The sequence below is a fragment of the Melanerpes formicivorus genome, unplaced genomic scaffold, assembly GCF_026170545.1.
Source record: "Melanerpes formicivorus ecotype bairdi unplaced genomic scaffold, bMelFor1.0.p_v2 SCAF_7, whole genome shotgun sequence".
NCBI classification, from domain to species: Eukaryota; Metazoa; Chordata; class Aves; order Piciformes; family Picidae; genus Melanerpes; species Melanerpes formicivorus.
In genome coordinates, this window is record NW_027142359.1 from 23543252 (window position 1) to 23567512 (window position 24261).

Here is a 24261-nt window from a genome sequence, read left to right on the forward strand (position 1 = left end):
AAATGGATCCTGCACTATAGCTCTTTGTTGCCTGTGTTCTGTTTAATGTTAAGTGATCTTTTTGGACTCCAGGCATGTTTTATGCTTTTGCATGTAACACAGACCAAAGGTTCTTAAATCTAGATGATGCATCTTACTTCTTATTGTAGTTGCAAGAACGTGCTTGATCTCAACTTGCATTTTCTGGAAGTGTTTTAACTTTTAGGGATTGTTTTCTTCTTTCAGGTGCAGTGGTACTGGATAATGAGTATCCTTCAAAATAAAGAACAAATGAGTAAAGATGCTTAACCAAAACACTGGGTTATTTTTAAAATGAGCTTTTTTCACCTTACTTGTAGAGGTTAGGATGACAGATGGTTTCTCTAAGTGATCCAAGTATGTTACTAGAAGGATTGCTAACAAGCTCTTGCCCTTACTGCATTTATAATTCAAGTGATGAGATTCATGATGAGTTGTTCTGGGGAGATTATTGATGCATGCTACTATGTATCACTAAATATTCCCATTAACTTGTTTCTATTTCTGAATCAGCAACATATATGTCTGTTAATTATTAATGGCTAAATTGATTTTAATGGGCACACCAAAAATGTAAAGCATCTGGATTAGGAAGTAGTGCTCACACATTGAATTCTCCTTTGGTAGTTAATGGGATTTATTCCTGACTGAGGTTCCAGTCACGTGCTTTAGGCCTCTTCCTTGCCCTGTTGTCAGGAACAGCTGGGTAATTCATCACCTGTGTTTCATGGAAAGATGTTTTTGGGGCTGACTATCCTTTTAGTTTTATCTTGTGACTTCTCTACATAAAGACAACCTAAGTGCTTAGGCATTTGGGGGCTAGAGGCATGAATTCAAGAGGAATGATGCATTCAGGCCAGAATAGCTACAGGTTCCTTTGAATGGCTCTGCTGTTTATCAAGTGGTGGATGCTGTTGTGCAGCAGAGTAGATAACTTACTGTCTGTGGATTTGCTCTCACTCTCCTGGTCAGCAAAATATACAAAGGAGCTTTGTATCACGTTTCATAATCCTTTTGTTCTACTGTCCTCTAATTCTCTCTCTCTCATGTGCAGAGCCTTTTAGTTTCATGGGTGTTCTAAGCAATACCTACTTAGTAAATCTTGGTTAGATGAAAATCTTTTGAAATCCAGTGGGTTTATCCAGTTTGTATAACACAAAAATAGCAGAGCTCTACTCACAAAGAGGACTCCTTTAATGAAGCATTTCACATTACAATTACAAACCTGTGGTTGTACTTTTGGTTGATACTACCTGGTATAATTTTGCTGCTTTCTCAATTCCCCAAAAGGAACCATCTTTACTCTTAGACTTCTCCCTTTTTAAAGGATCTAGTTATTTATCTCAGGTTTCATTTCCCATAAATAGATAAATTGTGAACAATTGAGCAAAATTATGGTAGTCAGTGTTCAGCCCATTGGCAAGGTTAGAATTAATTTCATTTCTTTTTCAATATTTCTTTACAGAACTTCACTTCTTTGTTAATATTTGTTTTGCTAGGTACTTTTATCAGCTCATCCAGCAGGGCTTGCTTTGAGTGCTGTCATCTTCTCATCCTTCTTGCTTAAGGTTGTAGAAATAAGTAAACTTGCCAAAACCTTAGGTAACTTGGAAGCAAAGTACATTTGACCCTTATACTTGTTTTTTATTTTATCAGACATTTGCATATGCTTCCTGATTTTAGTCCTGCTGTTGCAGACAAGTACAAAATCTTCATCTTGATTTCAGTTGTGATGGGAAGACTGTCAGAGTGATGTAGTAAGGCCATGCTCTGGCACTAATGACAACACAAAACTCTATTAGTAGGGTTTTCATAGCAACAGGGGGTGTGTGCCTCACAGATTGGACATGAATATGCTACCAATTGCTTTTTAAAGCATCAGCAAACTTGTAGTTCAGTGACAGCTCTTATAAAATATTGTAAAATAGATGCAGGGCAGTCTGCTGACACCCATGCCTTAGTGGAAACTGAGTTCTACTACCTACAGCAGAACAAATACTGTTCTAAATAGAAATTAGTCTTTTTTTAATGGTAAACTGATGAAATAATTTTTGAGCACCAGAACAAGAGGACACAGTCTCAGGCTGCGCCAGGGGAAGTTCAGGCTGGAGGTCAGGAGGAAGTTTTACACGGAGAGAGTGATTTCCCATTGGAATGGGCTGCCTGGGGAGGTGGTGGAGTCGCCGTCACTGGAGGTGTTCAGGAGGAGACTTGACAGGGTGCTTGGTTACATGGGTTAGTTGATTGGGTGGTGTTGAGTGATAGGTTGGACGTGATGATCTTGAAGGTCTCTTCCAACCTGGTTTATTCTATTCTATAATGTCAATAAAAGTGAGTTGCTGCACAAGAGCTAGTTAGACATCTGTCTAATGGATAGGAAAGCTTGGATTGAATAAAAGAATTCCAGTGCATAGGGGTAGCATAAAGGTGAGAGTTAACTGGTAAAGTCAGTATCAGCATTGGCAAATCTCACTCTGTACCTTCCATGGTGAATTACATTTTGATAAAAATGAATCACTGTGTACAGATGGGACAATTCTGGAGAAAGAAGAGCAAAAATCTGGAAGATAATTAAGTTTGAAAGATACTGGGATAAGACTCATGCCAGTGAATATGTACCAGTATGAGAGACACAGATGTCTTTTCGGTTCCCACCAAGTTAGAGATCATTATTTCACAACTGGATCTGTTTAGTCAGTTAGTGGGTAAGAGACAAGCTGAAGTACAGAAGCTATTGCTTGTAATCCTGTATTTTTGAGAAGCTGCTTACCAAGCCAAGGAGAAGCCCAAGTGTAAATAATTTTTGTGATTTTATTTCCATATTCCTCCCTTTGGCAGCCATCTAAGGCTCTCCTGAATGCACAGTTGATGTGTGCTCTTTCATGTAATGGTCCTTCATTCAGTCTCATACTGTCTAGCAAAAATACATCAGCCCTTCACAGGGTCTAGTTTGAACAGATTAGAAATCATGGTTGTGCTCCATGTAATAGTCCAGTTGGATGTTGATACCAGCCAGCTGGTTTAAGTTCTTTGTAGGCTTGGAAGTTGCTTTAGAGAGGCTCACCTTACAGCTGAAGCAGGTGAGATCTTCAGATGGAGCTGCTGTTGGAAATTTACTATTTGCTTTGTCCCCCTTTAAAAAAAAACAAAAAACCAACCAACTAAACAAACCCCCAAACATTTCCAGGGGGTCTGTTGAATGCCTGCAGGTTTCATGCATGTTTAGGAAAAGGAATCCTGTTCAATGAGCGTGCAGTAAGACACATTTGTTTTCTAAGGATTCTACAGACAGCTTTCTACCTGTAACCAGTAAGGAGACTGTCTGTTTCAACTGCCTGCTTTTAGGCTGCTCACTGCTTGTTTCTTCATTGAAGGGCTAAAGCCACAGAAGGCATTGGTGCCAGGATTACCCACTGGTGTCTGGCCCTGCCGATGGAGCGGCTGTGTGCACAGGGTAGACACGGTGGCAGTGAATGCTGCCCATTTTTGTTGGAGGGAGAAGTGTGGTTTTCCAGCATACAGGGCACAATATTTGTAGGGGAGGGATATGTTAATGGTGCAGTGGCAGTAGAAAGGGGGGGGCTGGTGAGACTGAAAGAAAGAAGGAAAATGCTTGAGGACATGAGCTCCAAATTAGGATGCTGGCAAACCTCAGGTTGAAGAAATATTTATTTTTTGCTTTACAGTAAATTTGTATTCCTTAGACTGCTACTGTTTAATTATTTGAGAGTTTATTACTTTTTTTGACTCACTTTTCCATTTTATATTTCAACTTCACCACAGTGGTGTAAATATTTGAGGTAGAATTAAGGGAAGGGCGGCTGTATAAATCCATTGCCTTCCCACCCCCACCACCCACCCCCCAGTTATCTAAGAAGGATTCTTTTATTCTTTGCCCTGGTCTCTGCAAGCACTATCAAGTAAGCTCATGCTGAGATATGCATGCATTTCGTTTTGAATCCAGTTAAGCCGTGTCAAATGGATGCTGGAAAAAAGAATATTGCTGATTTTGGAAACAAGGAATTTTCCTCAGAGGTGTTCTTACAACGCTTAAATATCAAGTGATCTGTATCTGAAGAAAGAGCATAAAGAGTGTGTTTGGTAGAGAGGGAGCAAGTCCAAAGAGCTCTGGAACAACATTGTGTAAGAAAAATGCAGAAATGGGTTTTGAGGCTTCGAGCGTTCAACAAACTCTCTTTTTTTGCCCCTTCAGGCAGAACAAAACTAACTTAAACTGGCCCAAGGTTTGCCTCAGAACCTTCTGTCCTGTGCAGGACTCTGGCAGATTCATGGTCCCCTCTGTGTGCAGCTACTGGTGCGAGTTGTGCTACGTGGTTCCTGGCAGGACTGTTGGTTTTGGCCTCTCCAGAGGCTGGTTGTTGGTGCATTTAGGGACTTTGAGGAAAGTCTGTCTGCTGCATCTGAAAGCAGTTTGAATGAAGTACTGGGCCCTATGAGCTTTGGATGAAAATGGACTTTTGCTTGCACGTCTCCCTGTTGATTTTATTTTACAGAAGACTATTAGAGAATAAGTATCTTCCCAATGAGTACAAGAAGCAATAACGTTAGTGTATGGAGGAACTATTAATGATAACAGTTTGGGAGTGGATCTTGTGAGAAAACAAGTAAAGAGTTTCAACACAGGAACCTCAATACCCTAGTGTTCATTTTGGGCAGCAGAATTATTCTCCTGATGCAGTGCTTGACAGAGGCTTAGCTATTTTTTCAGTGAGAAAAAGTATTCTGGCAGCCTGGAGAGACAGTGCTAAGCCAAGTTGGAAGGCTTAAATATAATTCCTTCAAAAAATTCAGATTAAGAAACAATTTATGAAGTGCTGCTTCAACCAACATGGCTTCAAGGAAAATCAGATGATGGCAGTCTTCTTCAATAACCACAATGCAGGCATTTTATTTTTTTTGTTTAAATTTCCTGCCTCCCCCTCCCCCATCTCAGACAGAAACTCAGTTTTTCTTTTCTCACTGAGTGTATCTGTCCAGGAGCTCTACGGAAGGTGCGGTGTCCTTTCCATAGGTAATCGGCCACAACAACCCCATGCAGTGCTACAGGCTAGGCTCAGAGTGGCTGGAGAGCGGCCAGGCAGAGAGGGACCTGGGGGTGCTGGTTGATGGTAGGATGAACATGAGCCTGCAGTGTGCCCAGGCAGCTAGGAGGGCCAATGGCATCCTGGCCTGCATCAGGAACAGTGTGGCCAGCAGGAAGCAGGGAGGTCATTCTGCCCCTGTACACTGCACTGGTTAGGCTGCACCTTGAGTAGTGTGTCCAGTTCTGGGCCCCTCAGTTTAGGAAGGATGTTGACTTGCTGGAATGAGTCCAGAGAAGGGCAACAAAGTTGGTGAGGGGCTTGGAACACAAGCTCTATGAGGAGAGGCTGAGGGAGCTGGGGTTGCTTAGCCTGGAGAAGAGGAGACTCAGGGGTGACCTTATTGCTCTCTAAAACTACCTGAAGGGAGGTTGTAGCCAGGCAGGGGTTGGTCTCTTCTCCCAGGCAGCCAGTACCAGAACAAGAGGACACAGTCTCAGGCTGCGCCAGGGGAGGTTCAGGCTGGAGGTCAGGAGGAAGTTTTACACAGAGAGAGTGATTGCCCATTGGAATGGGCTGCCCGGGGAGGTGGTGGAGTTGCCATCACTAGAGGTTTTCAGGAGGAGACTTGACAGGGTGCTTGGTTGCATGGCTTAGTTGGTTGGGTAGTGGTTTGGATGATAGGTTGGACGTGATGATCTTGAAGGTCTCTTCCAACCTGGTTTATAAGTTTAAGTTTAATGTGGCAGGAAAACCTGGAGTACAGCAAGTAACCTGATAGGAGTTCATGCTTGTGAAGATCCAGGGGCTAAAAAGGTGTGATTATAGCCCAGATCACACAGCAGCTCTCATATAGGAGTTTGTAGAGGAGCTCAATGCAGTGGTGTTAACTGCAACTGAAAGTTACAGGGTTTTATGGCCGGAAGGTAATCCATATGTATTCACAGAACAGAGAGATTTGGGCAATATTTAAACAGTTCACTGAGTTTCACCATACTCCTCAAAGAAGCAGCATACTGAAATGTAGTTCTTACTTGTCTGGATGTAAAATTTCCAACCTGATAGATCTCCCTCAGAGGGGTGAATCTCTTTATATGTGTGGTAACAGTTTAGTGTCTCAAAGTCCTTCACTGTTAACAAGCTCAACATCTCAACATTCAGGAGAGGTAAAATATTTTTCAATTTGGCTGCTGAGGACTTGCTAGGCAAGGTATTTCTACCACATGCAAAAGCTTCCATGGATGTGCAAGGAGGGAAAAATTAACTTTCAGCTACTCTTGCAGTGTGTTACAAGCAAGATGATCATTCACTGTTTTTTTGAAAGATGGTTTTCTCTTATTGAGTTCAAGTGGTTGAGAATTGGAAGATATTAGGTTCAACAAGACCAAGTGCAGGGTCCTGCATCTGGGTCGAGGCAACCCCAGGCACAAATCCAGGCTGGGCAGTGACTGGCTGGAAAGCAGCCCTGAGGAGAGAGACTTGGGGGTGCTGGTGGACAAAAAGCTCAACATGAGCTCTCGGTGTGCACTTGCAGCCCGGAAAACCAATCAGATCCTGGGCTGCATCAGGAGAAGTGTGGCCAGCAGGTCAGGGGAGGTGATTCTCCCCCTCTACTCAGCTCTGGTGAGACCCCACCTGGAGTACTGCCTCCAGTTCTGGAGCCCCTATTACAGGAGGGATATGGAGGTGCTGGAACGTGTCCAGAGAAGGGCCATGAGGATGATCAGAGGGCTGGAGCACCTCTGCTATGAGGACAGACTGAAGGAGTTGGGGCTGTTCAGTCTGCAGAAGAGAAGGCTCCCAGGTGACCTAATTGTGGACTTCCAGTATCTGAAGGGGGCCTACAGGAAAGTTGGGGAGGAACTTCTCAGGATCTCAGGTAGTGATAGGACTAGGGGGAATGGAATGAAGCTGGAGGTGGGGAGATTCAGGCTGGATGTGAGGAGGAAGAAGTTGTTCTCCCAGGCAGCCAGTACCAGAACAAGAGGACACAGTCTCAGGCTGCACCAGGGGAGGTCTAGGTTGGATGTTAGGAAGAAGTTCTATTCAGAGAGAGTGATTGCCCATTGGAATGGGCTGCCCGGGGAGGTGGTGGAGTCGCTGGAGTCGCGGTCATTGGAGGTGTTCGGGAGGAGACTTGATGGGGTGCTTGGTGCCATGGATTAGTTGTTTAGGTGGTTTGGATTGGTTGATGGGTTGGACACGATGATCTTGAAGGTCTCTTCCAACCTGGTTTATTCTATTCTATTTCCTCTAGTCCTGTTGCTAGTCATCAAGGAGAAGAGCCTGTCCTCTTCCTTGCTCTAACATCCCTTCATGTAGTTGTAGAGAGCAACAAGGTCTCCCCACAACAACCACTTTTAAAAAAGTGCTTTGTGTGAAGATTTCTGTATTTCTGACATTGACAGGCTGAAAAATAATGCTGGAAGAGTCTTTAATTTTAGGAAAAGAAACCATTTTCATTCCTTTCTTTTCATAAACTTCATCATAAAAGAATAGAATGGTTTCAGTTAGCAAGAGTGCTTTCAGTTTCAAAAGCATCTTTTGTTTTTTGGCAAAAGTTTATTATCTATTTGTATTGCAGTTGCTATGGCTACAAGGGAATAGAGAAGTTGTGTTGAAGACAAAAGAGTACTTTGGCCTACTATATTCCTGAATTTCCATTCTTACTAAATGCTGCTGCTTAAAACAAACTTGGGGGAGGCAGGGGGATACAGCTGACTGAGGTCCTTGATTTCATCCCAGCTTTTTAGGTACCTTATAATATGTTGTTTTGAGACAGATGGTGCAGCTGATAGGTGGATTATTTTACCAGCTTTAAAAATGGCAGTTCAAGGATATATTTTTAAGATGGCATTTAAATAGTCTGTAGACACTGTTGAAGGGTGGGTGCAAATCATGCCTCATGTAAGTGGTGGTCCTTCTGGTTGGTTGGTTTGTAGTTGAGTATGTGAATTCAGTGCAGTGGGTCTGATTTTAATCTCACTCTAACCCAACACTAGAAACATCTCCTGTAGCTGTAAAACATCATTGTTGGGAAGAAGGAGCAGCTGACTAAAGCAGAGTCCAGGAAAGAAAGTTTGTAAAAAGAAAATGCAGAAAGGGCTTGTTCATTCTCTGATGTTGTACTGCCAAACACCTGTATCATTTTTTGTAGTCACGTTTGGTTGCCAGAATTCCTATCTGAAAATAGATTTAGAGGTCAAGGAGATGTGCTGCAAAATGCAGATTTGGTTGTCTTTAGCAAAACACATCACTTCTCAGTAAGACAGGTGCTGCTTTCTTATTAGAACACCCTAGCTATTTTTCTTCAAGGTTGACTTTATTTGACGCTATTCAGGTATCCAACAATGGCATTTAATGGCAGTTATGATTTGTGACAGTCACAAACCTGTCAGTGTGTAGCGCAGAGTGCGTAAGTGGGGGAACTGTTGTTCTCAAGGAAATGGGAATAAAGCAGCTTACATGTGAGAAATGATAACAAGGTCTCCAGATTCATTGTTAAAATTCTATTTGTGATACCTAACTTGGACGGCACTGCTGTTTCTGGGCTGCCTGCATACTCTTTGAAATGTAAGGTCTTTTGCTTTTGGATACAAAGGCAGACAGCAACCCTAAATTGTATAATTAAAATAAAGCTCTGTGAATGTGTTTCAAAATGCAAAACTTGGTGTTTGAAACTCTCTTGAGTTCCCCTTTTCCCTTTTCAAAGACATCCCAGAATGGAAGTGTACTTAGTGGTTCTGCCCTGCTCGACCCTGGAGGCGTTCAAGGGGAGATTGGACGTGGCACTTGGTGCCATGGTCTAGGCATGGGGTCTGTGTTAATAGGTTGGACTCGATGATCCTCGAGGTCCTGTCCAACCTGAGCGATACTGTGATACTGTGAAGTGAGATGGCTGTTTAACTGTTGCTGTTCAACCGAGTAATTACTTAGCTTAGTTATTCAAATATGGTTCAAGTACTGATTGAAAAAAAATTTAGGGATGTTTGAATGGAGCTGTGAAACACCTAAACTAAGGCTTAGGGTTTGAAAAGAAACTGAGTTTGAGCAACTGAAGTTAGTTCCTTGTAGTCTTGGATTTCAAGCTCTGACTTGCCTATGTGACTGCAGGATTATGCTCCTGAGGAGAATTTATCATAGTTTATTTTATTAAATGTAAAGTCCAGAATGTTTTATTTTCTGGTTATGCAGGAGAGCTCTGTGGTAGGTGCTGAAATGACTGAAATTAGCTACAGAATGAAAAATCAAAAAATACAAGGAAACAGAACAAATAAGGTTCTCATGCAGCACAGCCACTTCATGGCATGCAAGGTTAATTTTCACCTTGGTTTATAATTATTTTTCTTCATTTCAGGGGCAGATAACGCTAATGGATGTCCCTGTATTTAAAGCAATTCAGCCAGAGGTAAGTACTTAGTTGCTTGTGGTTTCAAATTTGAATGGGGGGGGGAAAATTATGGCAGTGTTTAAATTCTAGAATTGCCTGTTCTGTATGTCAGTAACTCTTAATATTTGCCCCAGTTCATATAACTCTGAAGCAGATAGTTCTGTAAAACAAAAAATATCTGGAACTAATAGGGGAATGAGGTGTTGGTATTAAATATGTTCAGCTCGTGCTTCAGATGAAGTATCTGTGGTTTAATGTTTCTGAGTAATAAGCATCTTGATTTGATTATTGTGATCATAATGCTTTAGATCATACCTCATCCTGTCCTGTTCCCCTTACTGCTTCGTATTTCTTTTGTTAAAAAAGAAAATGGCTGTAAGAGCATCTTGTATGCAAGGTGGCTGTGATCTGTGGATATACTAGGAAAGGATCATGATAAGATTCTTTTCTGATTGCAGCCTGACTTGAATTGATGGTTTCAGAATCTTCACAGGGACTATAATGAATGATGAATTTGTTTATCCTTCCTTCTGTACAATTAGCATTTTCCTGTGGGCAGTGGTTTGCACTGAAGGGTTTTTTTCCCATTTGTCCACTTCATCAGTAGTGTGGAAGTTTTCCAGCTCATCAGTCACCTTTAGCCTTTCAGAAACTATTTTATTGGCAGCAGGCTTTTGCTTTTGGCATGCTGATGAACATTTTGCTTCAAGTAGCAAAACCTGCTGAATCTCTTCATCATAATTATTGATTGCATCATTTGTTATACCCACAGAATATTTTGAGGGCTTCCTTTTGGTCTGTACTTGAAAACATTGTGATTTAGCTTTCATGATTTCCCTAAGCTGTTTCCCAACCTATATGGGTATTGTGGGTTTGTTGCTTGGTGGGTTCTGTTGTGTGTTTTTTGTGGGGGTTGCTTGGGAGGTTTGGGTGTGTGTTGGTTTTTTTTTTTAACTCCTTCAAAGAGTCTCCCATTGGATTCCTGACATTTTTTCCTGGGCACCCTTAGTGTCTGTTTGATCAGCAGAATATATTTATCCTAATCTTCTAATAGGCTATTTTTTTTAAAGCTCTTTTCCAGAACTTTAAAGCATGTTACCCTTTCATGTGATTCTTTTAAATATTTTCCTCATGTGTGTTTGTGTACTTCTTTTTTCTAATCTTAAGCATTACTACTTTGTAGGTTTCCCCCCACCCCTGAGTGATGAAGTTGAATAAGCTCTGGGTGTTTTTACACAGTGCTTAGTTAAACTGAGGTTCAAAGGACTGGGTATCAAAAAGTATCAAGCCACCAATTTAACTGATTACAACCTTTCCTAATGATCTGCTGATAATGAAACTCCTCTGTTTGAGCTTGATAGTAGTTTATTCTTGGCAGTCTACTGCCAGCACTGCACAGGAATGAGCAGTCAAATGTCTGACAACTGCAAGGAAGCAAACAAGCAAGTTAGATATAGTGGCACTGATCCAGTGCTTCATACCTCATAATCTGTTGCTGTTTTGATGCTGCCTCCTGATTATGTGGTGTGAACAGACACTACCAAATGTCTCTAGGAGATGTCAAGAAAGTACATTTAGTGTTTTTTTGCTTTTCTAACTCGTTATTGACAACCTAAATGGGAATAGCAGAATGAAATAATGCAACTTAAAAAAAAATTCTTTGAAGAAATCTTGATGTACTATGTAGGAAATTCACGTGGTGCCTTCATTGGAAACTATCCATATGAAGAACAGTAGCTGTCTTGACACTTCTCAAGTGTTTGCACAAAAGCAGTTGAAGGTACTGACAGCGTGCAAGTATTATCTTGTCCCTCAGTGCTCTTTCACAGGTGGACAGAGTTCTGTCATCTCATAGCTGATGTCCCTCTAAATTGTGTTAAATTCCTATGGAAAAAGGGCAAGCAGATGACCACTCAAGTCAGAAGAAGCCAGACACAGTGCTTGCCCTGACAGCAGACACTGAAGTGGTGTAGGTGTCTGAGTGTCTTTTGAGATGTCTGCTGGACTGTGTGCTGAGTCCATATCTTAATTCAGCTTGTTAATCTTTACATGTACCTTGACTCAAACATTGAATTTGACATTGGAAAACAATGCTGAGCTCCATCACCTTCAAAGCAGTTTTTCCTTGTGCGAATGAAAGAGCTCATTTTTGTACATGGATTTTTTTTTTGTGTGAGAGAGATTATGTTTTTTTAAACTAAAAATCAAGTGGTAGTAAATAGCATGGAAGATTGTGTAGTTAGTTGCCCAACTGATGATTGGGTTTGACAGGGAAGTAAGAGGGACAGTAACGTGGTACAGCCTTTTTAAGGCTTTACCAGTAATTGGAATGGGCAGGCCTACGGTTCTTAGGGTGACTTAAGTAGAGGAACTACATGATGTCTAGTTTTTTATCTCAAAAGCAGGTCCCCTTGCTGCCTTTTACTCCACAAAACTATTTAAGTGCTGAGTGTTGTTCAGCTTAAAATAAAGTTGTCTCCTCTGGAAGGGAAAGCTGGGGATAGCATTTGTTTTGTTGTTGCTGCAAAAGATTTCTATTTTGGTATTTTTTGAAATGCAGCATGCCAAGTTACAATAATGGGATGTGTAAATTGATTGAGATGAATCTTCTTTAAGACTTGAAGTATTTCAGAAAGCAATAGAAGCAAACGCTTTGATCTCTCTAGCTCAAATTCACACGAAGGCAGAATTTTCTGTGGTAACAAAATGGATTTTGAATTATTTCACTGGTTTCTAAGATAAGCTGAATTGCAAAAAAAAGAAAGAATTTCCAAATTCAACAGAAGATGAAGTGTGAAAATCTAACAATTTAACAGAATTCAGAAATGGCAGTTGTGGAACCTCAGTTTACAGAAGAAAACAGGAAAGTGTGTATTTATTGCTTCAGTGTATCATTGCTCCGTTGCTTTTCTTGAAACTAAGGTTTGCCTCTCTCTGCTCATGGCTCTGATTGTGTGTTATGCAGTAACTTAAAAAAAAAAACCTAAAAAAAAGAATTTTCATCCTTGTTCTCCCAGGAGCTGGCAAGCTGTGGCTGGAATAAAAAGGAGAAGTATAGTTCAGCACCAAATGCTGTTGCTTTCACCAGAAGATTCAATCACGTGAGTTATTTTGTTCCAGTGTCATTACACGCACGCATTTAAAAAGCCTGGAGAATTAAGTGTTCTGGCACATCACTTTGGTTGCTGATGGCAGCTGACCACTAAAGGAACTCCTTGCAGCAGATACTTTAAGTTTTCATCTTCAAGGTATACAAAAAGCCCAAAACAGCACTGAAGAATTAGCTGTGGTTTTGTTTTAAATAGCGGTTATCGATTAAACAGGAAAATCCAAAGTGATTTATGTGTTTAACTTTGTGTGCTTTCTCTATAGCACATAAATGTGCTTTAGACAAAGACATATAGGCTTGCCATACAGGACTTCTGGAGTAGTAATTAGATGTGATTTCTCTGTGCATTAGTTCAGTGTCTTTTGCTCCACCTAGATGTTTTTGTCCCCAGAAATAGGAGCCTGCTGTCAATATGGTTACATTTTAAAGCTGATTAGGGGTAAAATGTAAAAATTCCCAAGAATTTTCCTGTTCAAAGCTTGCTCTTTAACTCTCTGTTTCATATAATTTTCCAGGCAGTTAATGTGAGATCTGTGGGTTTCTTAGTTAAAGATTTCTCTATGCAAAATTAACTTACAAGATCAACATTTTGGCTTTCTTTACAATTAAAGCTGTAGGACTCCAGCTATGTAGCTAGCCACCCAAGCCTCAAAACTGTTTGTTTTTGTGTAATGCCCTATTTTGTATTGCAGAAGAAGTAATTCTATTACCCTCATCTCTCCTCTGGTAAATGTTTAATAATGTCTCAAAATTAACAAGCTCTACTCCTGTCCTATTGTCTGCACCCGGTCTCACATCTCTAGACATCTTTGTTAGTCATCTAAAACTCAGACCAAAATTCTATCCTTTTTTTTTGTTGTTGTTGTTCTAACATTTGTTATGTACTCTGTCATTTTCCATTATTGCTCACAGTGAGGATGTGACCAAATCCTATTACTTCTCATTGGGAATGCTTACAATATTTCTTAACCTTCTAACAACTGGAATGCTTGTCTGGGCATGGGTTTTGGACACATGCCTGATTCTCCTCTTGACTGAATTAAAAACATACACAGCAAACTTACCATGACCATGCAATCTCCTGAAATCCTGGGGGTTTAGGGCAGAGGTTTGGGTTTTGTTGGGTTTTGTTTTCTGCTTGTTGTTGTTGTTGTTTTAGTTGGGTTTTTGGTGGCATTTACCTGACATATTCCTCATCTAACTTTTGAAGTGGCTGGGCTCCTCAGTTTAGGAGAGATGTTGACTTGCTGGAACGAGTCCAGAAAAGGGCAACGAAGTTGGTGAGGGGTTTGGAACACAAGCCCTATGAGGAGAGACTGAGGGAGGTGGGGTTGCTTAGCCTGGAGAGGAGGAGACTCAGGGGTGACCTTATTGCTCTCTACAACTACCTGAAGGGAGGTTGTAGACAGGTGGATGTTGGTCTCTTCTCCCAGGCAACCAGTACCAGAACAAGAGGAAACAGTCTCAAGGTGCGCCAGGGGAGATTTAGGTTGGATGATAGGAAGAAGTTCTATACAGAGAGCGTGATTGCCCATTGGAATGGGCTGCCTGGGGAGGTGGTGGAGTCACCGTCATTGGAGGAGGAGGAGACTTGATGGGGTGCTTGGTGCCATGATTTAATTGTTTAGGTGGGTTGGATACGATGATCTTGAAGGTCTCTTCCAACCTGGTTTATTCTATGTATTCTTTATTGGACCATATGTCCAGCCTGAGACCACTTCTGCAAATACAGCTGGCATTTTTTTTATCATAAGGTTTAGGTTTGTAATTAACCCTCACTTGGTCCATGTGCTTTTTCTACAGCCATGAAGGTTGGATGTGCTCCTCTGTGAGCTGATGAGCTCCTTCACTGAGAATATATTTGCTAATGGTTTCTTAATATTTTTCAAGTCATTCAGAAGGCTGTTGTTTTCTGTTGTCTTTAAGCTCCAGTCAAGACCTGTCCACCTGACAGAATCTGTCTCTGGCTTTAATTTTCTTATTGGGTTTCAGTAAATTGAAAATTCCCTTACTTAGATGCCTGTTGTTGCTGCCTTTAATATCTAAAAGAAATACATTGGCAGGAATCTGAATTGGCTTTGGGACACCACTGAAACAAGGAACAGTGGTGAAATCTAGAGTGTGTCTTTGCTGTGTCAGCAAATTTTGTGGAGTCGCCAGTGCAATCCAGACAGGCCAATTTGAGGCTCTGTTCCACTGATTATCTCCCAAGAAATGAATAAATGTCTTTTTTTAACAGGCAGCCAGTAAGTGCTTGGAGCCATTGCAATTCACCATTAAATCTTGGAACAGGATGAGTTGCTTCGCTGTTTTTCACATTGTTAGCACCATCACATTTGGATGCTATAGTGCTTAGGCTGTCTTGTGAGCTGTATTTGAAGCCAAAAGATTGGGAGGCATTTCTACATCTTCCTTCCTATTTCTTTTTTCTTGTTTGCTTCTGCTCTCTTTAAGGTGTCGTTTGCCAAGAACATTGATCCAGGAGTTGTAGTAGCTTGTAGGAGAAACACTGCCTTGAAGAGTCAATAGGTAGTAAAGAGGGAACAAGTCAAGCTGTTCAACAACTGCTCAGATGTTGGTTGGGTTTCCCTCTAACCTGTTTTTCTGGGAAACTGCCACATGCAGCTTTGATGGGTGAGGGAGATACTATTTGCTTTTCCAAGAAGTCTACATCAGCTTTTATTCTGGCACCAAGAAAAGTCATCAGTCTTACCTTTGTATGGTAGGTCTGGAGAGTGGTGGCAGGGGAAGGGGCAAGTGTTATTTCAGCTGCAGGTTCCTATTCATGTTAGTACCTCAGCTCTTGACTTCTGATGTGCTGTAGGCCTCTGGTTCCAAATGCAGGAGATTCTAGAGGACTCATTCCAGTAGTCATGTTGTAAGATTCACCTTCCTTTTGGGAGAAGTGAAACTCTAGAATTCCAGGTGATGGCTGGGAATAAGGCACAGTGGAGTAAGCTATTTTCATCTTCCTTGCCTGGTTTGCCTCTTAGCGCTAGGTTTTTACCCCAGATGCTTGCTCAGCATAGTGTAGTTCATGTTGAGCACCTCCCCAGTACCTAAGGGGTTTTTAATGCTGAGACCAAAAATAAGTAATCAAAAAAATCATTGTGACTTTTGGCTTTGTCAGGCAGTTCATCAAACTTTTGTAAACCTTAGAAATTTCACTGTGTTTATATCGTGCATTATGCATCTGTCTCCTCCCTTTTTCCCCCCCAACTTGCCAAAAGAAAACCATGAGCAGCTCCCACTCTACAAGTAAAGAGAATATTTAATCACTAGCAGCTGCTTCACAGCAAATGGATCTGCCGATAGCATTTTGGACAGTAATGATTATGTGTAGTTGATTGCAGTCCACTGAGGATGGAGTGGGGTATTTCCAGCATTCCTTATGTGATAATTATATGTGGTGTCTGTAAGAGCAGATTGAGTTCAGGGAACAGGCATGAGTGGAATCATTCCATGCCAAGACTCTTTAGTTCTTGAAGAATACATTGCTACATGGTACTCCATAGATCTGTATGTCTGCTATTAAGTATTGGCTTTAAATATGTGATTTCTTTTACATATTTAAAATAAATAATAATCTGATTTCTGCACACAAACCTTGTTCTGGTCTGGTTTTCCTGCAAGAGCTTGGGAGAGTTGTGATTGGCTCTGGCTGGGACTGGGATAGAAACCAGGCTTCCTTGTATGCCACTGTTGTAGTAACAAGCTTTCACAGAAGTCAGGGCCAACATAGTTAATTGTTTGGTCTTTCATCCTTACAAAAATGAGCATTGCTCTCTATTATAGAATAGAATAGACCAGACCAGGTTGGAAGAGACCTTCAAGATCATCGCATCCAACCCATCAACCAATCCAACCCACCTAAACAACTAACCCATGGCACCAAGCACCCCATCAACTCTCCTCCCGAACACCTCCAGTGATGGTGACTCCACTACCTCCCTGGGCAGCCCATTCCAATGGGCAATCACTCTCTCTGTATAGAACTTCTTCCTAACATCCAACCTAAACCTCCCCTGGCACAGCCTGAGACTGTGTCCTCTTGTTCTGGTACTGGCTGCCTGGGAGAAGAGAGATGTTTCATAGTCTAGTCTGCTGCAATACTGTTGGAACTTGAGACCGAACAGATTTGGGGTTTTAAGGTGCAGCAAGACTTGTGCTGTCGCGACAAAATTCTGTATGATATAAAAATCTGTGTGCAAATTTAAATTCCCTTGATGTGGATGCATTCCTCTGTGGCCTGCCTGAGTTGATCCTGCTTTGGCAGGAGGGTTGGAACCGATGATCTCTGGAGGTCCCTTCCTACCCCTAATGTTTGGTGCTTCTATGATCTTCAAAGCATAAGCATCTCCTTAGAAACTCATTCGTAAGTCAAGGGAAATGTTAGTTTTCTCAAGCTGCGTAACCCCAGCAGAACATTAAGCCGATGCCTGACGGTTTTTAACAGTATTTTGAAGTACTGTCAAATACTTTAGTATTTATGTGCTTAGTCCATATGTATTATATACTAATGCAGCTTGCACAGAACCACTTTTTATACTTGTCAGGGTAACTGTTTATCTGAAGACACTATGCTATGAAAACGAGGAAAGGAAAGAAGAAAGGAAAAAGAAAAATGAGCACTGTGGCTAAGTCTTTCCTGGCTAATACAGCCCTTAGACAAACAGAGCAAAGGAAAGCAGCTGTTATGCAAGATGTTTGTGGGGTTTTTGTGGCTTTTGTGTAATTCTTCCATTTTCCGGTCCCAAAGAGCTGTTGTGTTCTGCCATCCCAGCGCTCATCGGATCACTGTAACCTCACTGAAAATGTCGTGCTGATGGAGGTGCCGATCTTCTCGCACTGCTCTCCAGAAAGAGCTGTCATGCTGCCCAATGTGAAACAGGATAAACAGGAAATTTCACCTTTTTAACTGAAACTTTGGGCAGGAACCTGAATCCATAGGCAGTGTTAGTTTCCAAGGAGTAGTTTAGCATTATTTTTAAACATCAGAGCAGCATGACAGGTTGACCGTGTTTCTCTGGGAGAGCGCAGACGTCTGCCTACACTGATTTCATTGGGATTGTAACTAGCAGTCATACTGTATCTTGCTAAATGTTCATATTTTCCTGACTTAGAGTGGATCCATGCATAAAGGTATTTATTACAATTAGCTGCCTCTTTGCTACTTTATTTTAGAATAGAATAGAATAAACCAGGTTGGAAGAGACCTTCAAGATCATCGTGTCCAACCTATTATCCAACACCACTTAATCAACTAAACCATGGCACCAAGCACCCCATCAAGTCTCCTTCTGAACACCTCCAATGACGGCGACTCCACCACCTTCCCGGGCAGCCCATTCCAATGGGCAATCACTCTCTGTATAGAACTTCTTCCTAACCTCCAGCCTAAACCTCTCCTGGTGCAGCTTGAGACTGTCCTCTTGTTCTGGGGCTGGTTGCCTGGGAGAAGAGACCAACCTCTGCCTGTCTACAACCTCCCTTCAGGTAGTTGTAGACAGCAATAAGGTCTCCCCTGAGCCTCCTCTTCTCCAGGCTAAGCAATCCCAGCTCCCTCAGTCTCTCCTCATAGGGCTTGTGTTCCAAACCCCTCACCAACTTTGTTGCCTTTCTCTGGACACGTTCCAGCAACTCAACATCTTTCCTAAACTGAGGGGCCCAGAACAACTGAGTGGCTCAGAACATTTTCTGTCATTCACCTTTATGCTAAAGTATAGAAGAGCAGAGTATAGAGTATAGAAGAGAGAAGATTAGGATTAGCAGTGTCAACAAACTTTCAAAGTATAGCTTAATTTTTTAATGTAACTACAAAATGGAGCAACCATTCTTCGTATTATAGGGAATATAACTGATTCTTGTACAACAGTGATGATGTTAGTCCTGTAAAACTTTGCAAGTGAGTATGGTACTGTGCTGTGTATTAGCAGGCAGTTGGCATAGCCAGCAGCAAGAATCCAAACTATAAGCCCTGGGTTATAGTAGAGCCTTCCCATTTTATGTTTCAGTTTTGTTTAGGTGATACTGGTCTGCTTATGGGTTGTTTTTTTTTAAATGCCAGTGAAACTGCAGCTGAACCTATTCAGCTCATTTGAGAGTTGGATAGTGCAGCTTTGAAACTATGGAAAAGCAAACCCAAAAGATATAACTCAATTTTAGAATTTTACTTTTTGTATTCCTTCATTTTGTAGATTCTATTATCACAATTTCATCAGGAGTTTATTTTCTTGGGAGAACATAGTCTGAAGTTTGACAGTTTTGCCTTTTGCTTTGTCTGTGATATCTCATCCTCAGACTTAGCCTTAAATGAGTCTGCATAGTTTGTATAGGGTTTTGCTGGGTTTTTTGTTGTTGCTGTGTTGGTTTTGTTTGTTTGTTTTGTTGTTTGTGTGTTTGTTTGAAGATGTAGTGGCAGCAGAAGGGCTTTCCTCATTAGAAAAACAGACCCCAGGGGCTGTATACACAACTAACTGACGTGACACGTTTTACAAAGACCCTGAAAGGTTGGGCTGAATGGTCCTTGAGGTCCCTTCCAACCTGGTATTCTGTGAATGAAAAAGCTCTAGCCCCCCAGACACTGAGGAAAGCAAGTATTGGAACATGGGCTCTCCAGCAAATTACTGCAGTTCTGGCTACCAGTTAAGAAATGGAAAAGGTGAAGAGAGTATAACAAGATAAAAATATTTGTTTCTAAATATAAGTTGGCTTTATTAATTGCATTTAAGCAACTGCTTGACCATGTGATGGTAGAAGGTATCATGGGTGTGAATGAGCAGAATAGCTTTTGAAGAACAACTTCATTAAGAAAACACTTTTGAAGATAGTTTGTTATTAGCATTTGGGTTATATTGGTTTGCATCCTCTATATATTCAGCTTTATAGAAGAAAGCTGAAAGCTGTGAGACTTGTAAGATGTTACTCATGAAATCAAAATATGAAAAATGTAATGTTAAAAATGTTTTTAAAAGAGGCAAATTTTCTTCTTTTTAGGTGAGCTTCTGGGTTGTTAGAGAGATTCTGCATGCACAAACCTTAAAAATAAGAGCTGAGGTTTTGAGCCACTATATTAAAACTGCAAAGGTAAGAATTTGGATGGAGGGGAGGCAGGGATGTGGTGTGGGATTCACCATGATGACAGTTGTTATACTTAAGCTGGTCAGGTCAGAAATACACATGTGTAAATATTTAGCCAATACCTGATTTAGCTGTGGTTGTATCTTTTGACATGAATAGCTGCTTGGCTTCTGTGTGTAACAAAGTTGTCAGAAATACTGACCTGAGTCCTGAAATGGGAAAAAAATAGCTCAGCTAAGGAAATGCAAAGATGCTTTATTTCAAATATAGTTTACTAGATAATATAATTTACCAGATGCATTTTCTACTGTTAGTTAAACTGAAGTACATAGTGCAGAAACTAAGTAGGATCAGGCTTGGTTAGTACTTGGATGGAACTTTCCAAGGCTCTGCTTTGGGCACAGTACCCTGAACAGTCCTGATCTCATCAGTGGAGTGCAGACAGCAATGTCTGCTGAAATGCTGCTGGTTTTGTGACAAGCATGTGCTCTAATAGTTAGCTGAGCTTTGCTCACCTGTGAGTTGTGAAAATTACAAAAAGAAACTATATGTGGACCCTTTTTTTGGTATCTCTTAATTTACTTGCTGTATCTGTCTTGGCTTTGCTTGCACATGCCTGCTAACATGAACTTAAAGTGTGGTTAAGTGGCATTTTGAGGGATTTTTCTGTGTACACCAAATCTGCTAGCAAAGCAGCTTGGTGCCAGAGGTCACACTAATGAACTTTTTTCTTCAGAAAAGCTGTAAATCTGCTCTACAGGGAATTCTTTGTGCTGACAACTCTCCATTGTATCCCTGGAAGTTCTCTAATGATATCCTCATACTATATTGCTTAATGTATGAACTAATTGGACTTAATAGTTGCTATCCTGGGGGGTTACAATTTCTGTTTCAATGCAGGCAGCAGCTGGGAAAGCCCTTTTTTTCATTTTTAATCAGCTACACTATTATTTTGAAATGCTCTGCTTGATTTCATCCTGCAGTAGTATTTTCTGGGTGCTCCGATGCAGTCTTGGTAGCTGCACAAAGCTGCAGTGCCAGATGCGTTTACAATGCCAAGTGCTGCCATGATGACATCATTCACAATGAGGTTGTCCTTTTTGGCACGTTAAGATTAAAATTCAGTTAAATGCTATGAGAAGAATTTGTTGGCTTTCAACATCAGAAAATTTCTGGCACTTGTTTTTCTATGTCCCAAGCCCTAGATTTTATGGAGCTTTTGGAAGGATTCTCTGTGGACTGTGAAAGAGCTACTCCAAATGTGGATGGATGTGGTGATGAAAAATTAGGAGGTGCCATCAAAATGATAGGAGTGCACAGCAGTTCACTTTAACTAATTCTTTGGTTTGGAACATGCATATTATTTTTCAATCCTAGATGGTTATTTAATCTAGCCATTCATGTCAGCACTTGGAATGTTGTTTATTGTTCCTGTATCTATTTTTGTTCTCAGAAACTGTACGAGCTGAATAACCTGCACGCTCTTATGGCAGTTGTGTCAGGCCTACAGAGCGCTCCCATCTTCAGGCTGACTAAAACGTGGGCGGTGAGTGAGCAGCAGGAGAATGGAAGGGGTTTAATTTATTCTTGGGAAAATACAACATTCTGTAGCTTGTTTTCAAGGATGTAGGAGCTATTACAGATACTTTTCATCTTCTCGGACCATGTACGTAATATTTCTGGTGCCTGTGAAGTCAACGGTTTCCTGTTGAATTTCTTTTTGTTTTTTCCATTCCAGCATAGAAATATTTTCCTTTGAAAAATAGTTCCCTGCAGATTCTGCTAAACGTAGAGGCTCCTAATTTGGCCAGAAGCTATTTTGTATTTAGTTGCTGGAAAATTATGAATGCCAAAGTGGGTTGTATTTTAATCATTTACAACTTTATACTGTTGGAAGTATTTTTTTTTGCTATGGAGAGCAGATGTCCAGAGAGTCTCAATTCAGTTTCCATAAAGAGATTTGTAGCTTCTCTGACTGAGAACTAAATGTAGCAAAGTTCCTCAGTTGTCAGGGTTATTTTATCATAGTATCATTCAGGGTTGGAAGGGACCACAAGGGTCATCTAGTTCCAACCCCCCCTGCCATGGGCAGGGACACCCCACACTAGATCAGGCTGGCCAGAGCCTCATCCAGCCTGGGCTTAAACACCTCCAGGGACGGGGCCTCGACCACCTCCCTGGACAACCCATTCCAGGGCTTCACCACTCTCATGGTGAAGAACCTCCTCCTCACATCTAGCCTGAATCTCCCCACCTCCAGCTTCATTCCATTCCCCCTAGTCCTATCACTACCTGAGATCCTGAGAAGTCCCTCCCCAGCCTTCCTGTAGGCCCCCTTCAGATACTGGAAGGCCACAATTAGGTCACCTCGGAGCCTTCTCTTCTGCAGACTGAACAGCCCCAAGTCCTTCAGTCTGTCCTCATAGGAGAGGTGCTCCAGCCCTCTGCTCATCCTCGTGGCCCTTCTCTGGACACGTTCCAGCACCTCCACATCCCTCTTGTAATAGGGGCTCCAGAACTGGACACAGTACTCCAGGTGGGAGTTACAATAACTGTTACAATAACTGCTTCACACAGTATATTTATAGGTCTGCTTTTGTACAGTTACGAAAGAATGGCCTTCCTTGGAAACATTTTTATTTGACATCTGGGTTTTGACAACAATCAGTTTTATTTTTGTGTAGTCCTATCCTTGAACTGGAATAACATTAGGAATGACCTGCTTGTTGATGGCTCAGACCTGAGAAAACACTGTTTGATATAGCCATACAATTGTGTAGTTATCCAGCTGTATAAACAGATGAACTGTGACATTTTCAAGTGTGAGAGAATAATCAAGTGACCAAAATGCTCCTGTGTCAGGGATCCATGCAAATAGATCATTAGAAAAGATGTCAACACATCCTCACATGTTACAAAAAGTGCTTATTTATCTGATAACTGCATTATAATGTTGTTAAGTTGATAAATCTTGCCAGAAATTGAATAGAATTCATTCCTGCTGAGGTACTCGTGTAGAATTCTGGCCGCATTTTCGAATGGACAATTAAGCAAGACATGGCTTTAAAATACCAGGAATGTCTCGAAGGAAATCTTAATGAAGTTAGCACTTTAAAAACTATCTCGAGGACAACTTCTGGTTTTCTGGTTTTGTCATGTTGGTGAATTGGTGCCTCACAATTTCATATTAACTGTGATGCCAAAATTATTTTAACTTATTTTTTCTTGCTGAATGACTTGAAATAGATGTCAGCCATAGAGTGATAGAAGCATATTAGCTACTACTATGATTATGCCATTCAGAACTGAGTGTTCCCAACTTCTTTTCCTGCTTGGTCAACCATAATTCTTAGTTTGCATTTAGAAGAGGATTATTTTTATGCTGTTGGCATATGTGTCAGCTTTTAAAGCTTGCCCTTCTCTCAGCCTCTGAAGTGCCAGGTAACTTCTCAAAATTAGAATACAATAGAATAGAATAAACCAGGTTGGAAGAGACCTTCAAGATCATCGTGTCCAACCCATCAACCAATCCAACCCACCTAAACAACTAAACCGTGGCACCAAGCACCCCATCAAGTCTCCTCCTGAACACCTCCAATGATGGTGACTCTACCACCTCCCCGGGCAGCCCATTCCAAATTTTCTGCAGGTCTTCATAATTTCTCATACAATCCCAAGTCAGTCTATGCTTTTCATCATCTGATATAAGCCTTTGCTAATTCCACTTGCAGGATAGCTCCTAGCAATGTGCACTGCAATCTGATTTAGTTGATAACTTCCTGAAGTAATTCTAAGCCTTTGGCTTTCTGTATACTCAAAGCAAGCAGCAGCACATGAAAAGGCACACCAAGCCATACAGTTACCTTCCAATACTTCCAATCTCTGCAGAGGGACCTTGACAGGAAGTATTGGAACCTTGACAGGATTTCTTCTCTGTTTCTCAGATAGTTTGTAGCATCCTGCAGTTGACGCAGTTTAAAAAAGTCAGGTCCAGGCATATTCACCCTTAAAAAAAATAATAAAGGGACCTTACACAGGTAGAATCTGGAGTTGAAAGAAGCCATTAAGTTTTCATTTGGTAATCTAATGTTCCTAAACAAAGGATTCAATTCATGTCTGCTGACAGTATGTCTGAAAAAATCTGTCTCGCTCATTGTCTGGTTTTTGTCTTCCAGTTATTGAGTCGGAAGGATAAAGCCACCTTTGATAAGCTGGAGTATGTTATGAGTAAAGAAGACAATTACAAAAGGCTTAGAGACTATATCAGCAGTTTGAAGATGACTCCTTGTATTCCCTATTTAGGTAAGTTAAAGTATTTTTGGTGGGAAACACTAATGACACACACACTTCTCCAGTAATTACGCAAACTAGACACTACCTTTTAAGTGTTTGTGAAGTACTTCAGTAAGGAATCTGTAACCACTATCTGACTCTGGATAATGTGTATGGCAAGAAATATCTTCACTAGCCTCAGAAAGAAAATAACTATTAAACCTTACAGACACTTCAGATTATACATACAGTGTCAGTTTTCTAGGAAATTATCTTCCCATATGTTGTACAGATCTACTGATTGACTCCTGGAGAAGTACTTAAATTATTTGCCTGCTTAATACTTGACT

The 24261-nt window shown here is 41.1% G+C and overlaps 1 protein-coding gene across 7 annotated transcripts in view; it reads left to right on the forward strand.

The window, feature by feature from the left end:
- The window catches only part of RALGPS2 (Ral GEF with PH domain and SH3 binding motif 2), a 125882-nt gene that overhangs the window by 32097 nt on the left and 69524 nt on the right, over positions 1-24261 (forward strand). For all 7 annotated transcript variants that reach the window (XM_068141409.1, XM_068141407.1, XM_068141410.1 and 4 more), the window contains 5 exons: positions 9418-9468; positions 12468-12551; positions 19556-19645; positions 21093-21185; positions 23815-23941. In XM_068141409.1, coding sequence (XP_067997510.1) covers positions 9418-9468; positions 12468-12551; positions 19556-19645; positions 21093-21185; positions 23815-23941 — 445 coding nt within the window. The remainder of the gene's footprint in view (positions 1-9417; positions 9469-12467; positions 12552-19555; positions 19646-21092; positions 21186-23814; positions 23942-24261) is intronic.